Source organism: Aureococcus anophagefferens (assembly GCF_000186865.1).
Source record: "Aureococcus anophagefferens unplaced genomic scaffold AURANscaffold_1188, whole genome shotgun sequence".
Classification (NCBI taxonomy): domain Eukaryota; class Pelagophyceae; order Pelagomonadales; family Pelagomonadaceae; genus Aureococcus; species Aureococcus anophagefferens.
The window spans coordinates 1-1,725 of record NW_008706294.1 but is presented as its reverse complement, the minus strand read 5'-3'; the positions used below and the strand labels follow the sequence as shown (position 1 = coordinate 1,725).

Genomic DNA, 1,725 nt, shown 5'->3' with positions numbered 1-1,725 from the left:
CCGTCGACCTCGAGCGCCACGCGCTCTTCGAGGGCGACGGCGGCTTCGCGTGCCGCGCGGTGCCCAACCCCGGCGGCGTCGTGCCCGCGGACGTCGTCGGGACGGTCCTCGACAACCGCGCCTTCGCCGCCGGCGACGGCGCGGCCCTCGCGGCCCTCGCGGACGGCGACCGCGTCTGGGTCTTCGGCTGGGGCGCGGGCGTCGCGGGCGCGCGCGACGTCGCGGACGACCTCCTCGCGCTCCCGGAGCTCGCGGCGGCCATCGCCGACGCGATCGCGGCGGCGCCGAACGGCGACGTCGCCGCGCCGCCGCCGCCGCCGCCCGACGACGCCGCGGCCGGAGCCGTCGCGCCGCCTCCGCCCGACGACGCCGCCCCCTCGCCGCCCGTAGACACTTAGCACTAGGCCGCGGCGTTCGCGCGGATCTCGACGAGCCAGCCGTGGCCGAGCTTCGTCTGGACGCAGGCGCGCGTGGGCTTCTCGTCGCCGAGCCACGCGTCGTAGACGGCGTTCATGCCCTCGAAGTCGCGGTCCAGGTCCTTGAGGTAGATGGTGACGGAGAGGAGCTGGTTCTTGGACGAGCCGGCCTCGTCGAGGATCGCGCCGAGGCGTTCGAGCGCCTCGGCTGCGAGGCGACCTGGGACCTGGCGGACGCGGACGGCTGGGTCGACGTCCTGCGCCAGGACACGGAGATGGGCGCGCCCTTCGACGGCTCCATGAAGCGGCGCAACGCGCACGACCGCACGGAGGAGAACTACGCGATCCTCGACGAGCTCGAGCGCATGCGCTCGCTGTCGACGGGCCGCCTGGAGCTCCTGCTCGAATGGCCGGGCACGGGCCTGTCGGCCATGCACTGGGAGCAGCGCATGAACCCGGCCAAGTTCACGTCGAGGACGCGCGAGAAGCAGTACGACGAGGCGCTCGACTACGTCGCCGTCTCAACGCCCTACTTCGAGTCCAACGAATGGGGCGGCCTCGAGTTCGACGGGTCGTCGGCGCTCCTCGACGGCTCCTTCGACTCGAGCAGCTGGTGGTACGCCGTCGGGTCGTTCTCGACGTCCATCCCCATGACGCAGGGCGACGAGTACGTCGACGACGCGTGGGGCAACCGCGCGACGCTGAAGGGGCGGCCCGGCGACGACTCCTACTTCTTCGCGCCGACCTGCGTCGCGTGCGACGCCTGCTACGACGCCGACGGCCGGTTCCTGGACAACGCGACGGTGCGGACCGCGCCCTTCAACGAGACGTGCAAGCTCGGCGAGCCCTGCTCCGTCAACGGCACGACCTACGAGACCGTCAAGGGCTGCCCGGACAAGTGCCGCGGGCGCCGCGTGCGGGCCTTCGAGGCCCACGCGGCCCACGAGGTCGTCGTCGCGCACCGCTACGACGACGACGCCAACTGCACGGCGTCGGCGAACGCGTCGTGCGCGGGCTACGACGCGACGAACGCCGCCGACGTGTCCTTCGCGCCCGTCTACGGGCCCGGCGCGGGCTCCTTCGAGGGCTTCTTCGTCGCGCCCGTGTCCGCGAACTACACGTTCTACGCGACCTTCGACAGCGACCTGGAACTGTCGCTCTCCGAGAGCGGCGACCCGCGGCGGCGCCGCGTCGTCCTCGGCGGCGCCGACGCGCCGGACGCGGCCGACGGCGACGTCTTCGACGGCTGGACCCACTTCCGGGGCCACTGGTACAAGGTCTTCGCCCACGACGAGCACGACGTCAGCTA

The 1,725-nt window shown here is 72.9% G+C and overlaps 1 protein-coding gene across 1 annotated transcript; it reads left to right on the top strand.

Annotated features, from left to right (window-relative positions):
* Nucleotides 1-1,717, top strand: AURANDRAFT_69239 (hypothetical protein; the record flags this gene model as incomplete). Its single annotated transcript, XM_009044997.1, has 2 exons — nt 1-344; nt 608-1,717. Coding segments are annotated over 2 exons (1,454 nt in total), but the record flags the coding sequence as incomplete, so codon positions are not given.
* Between the last annotated feature and the right edge of the window lie 8 nt (nt 1,718-1,725).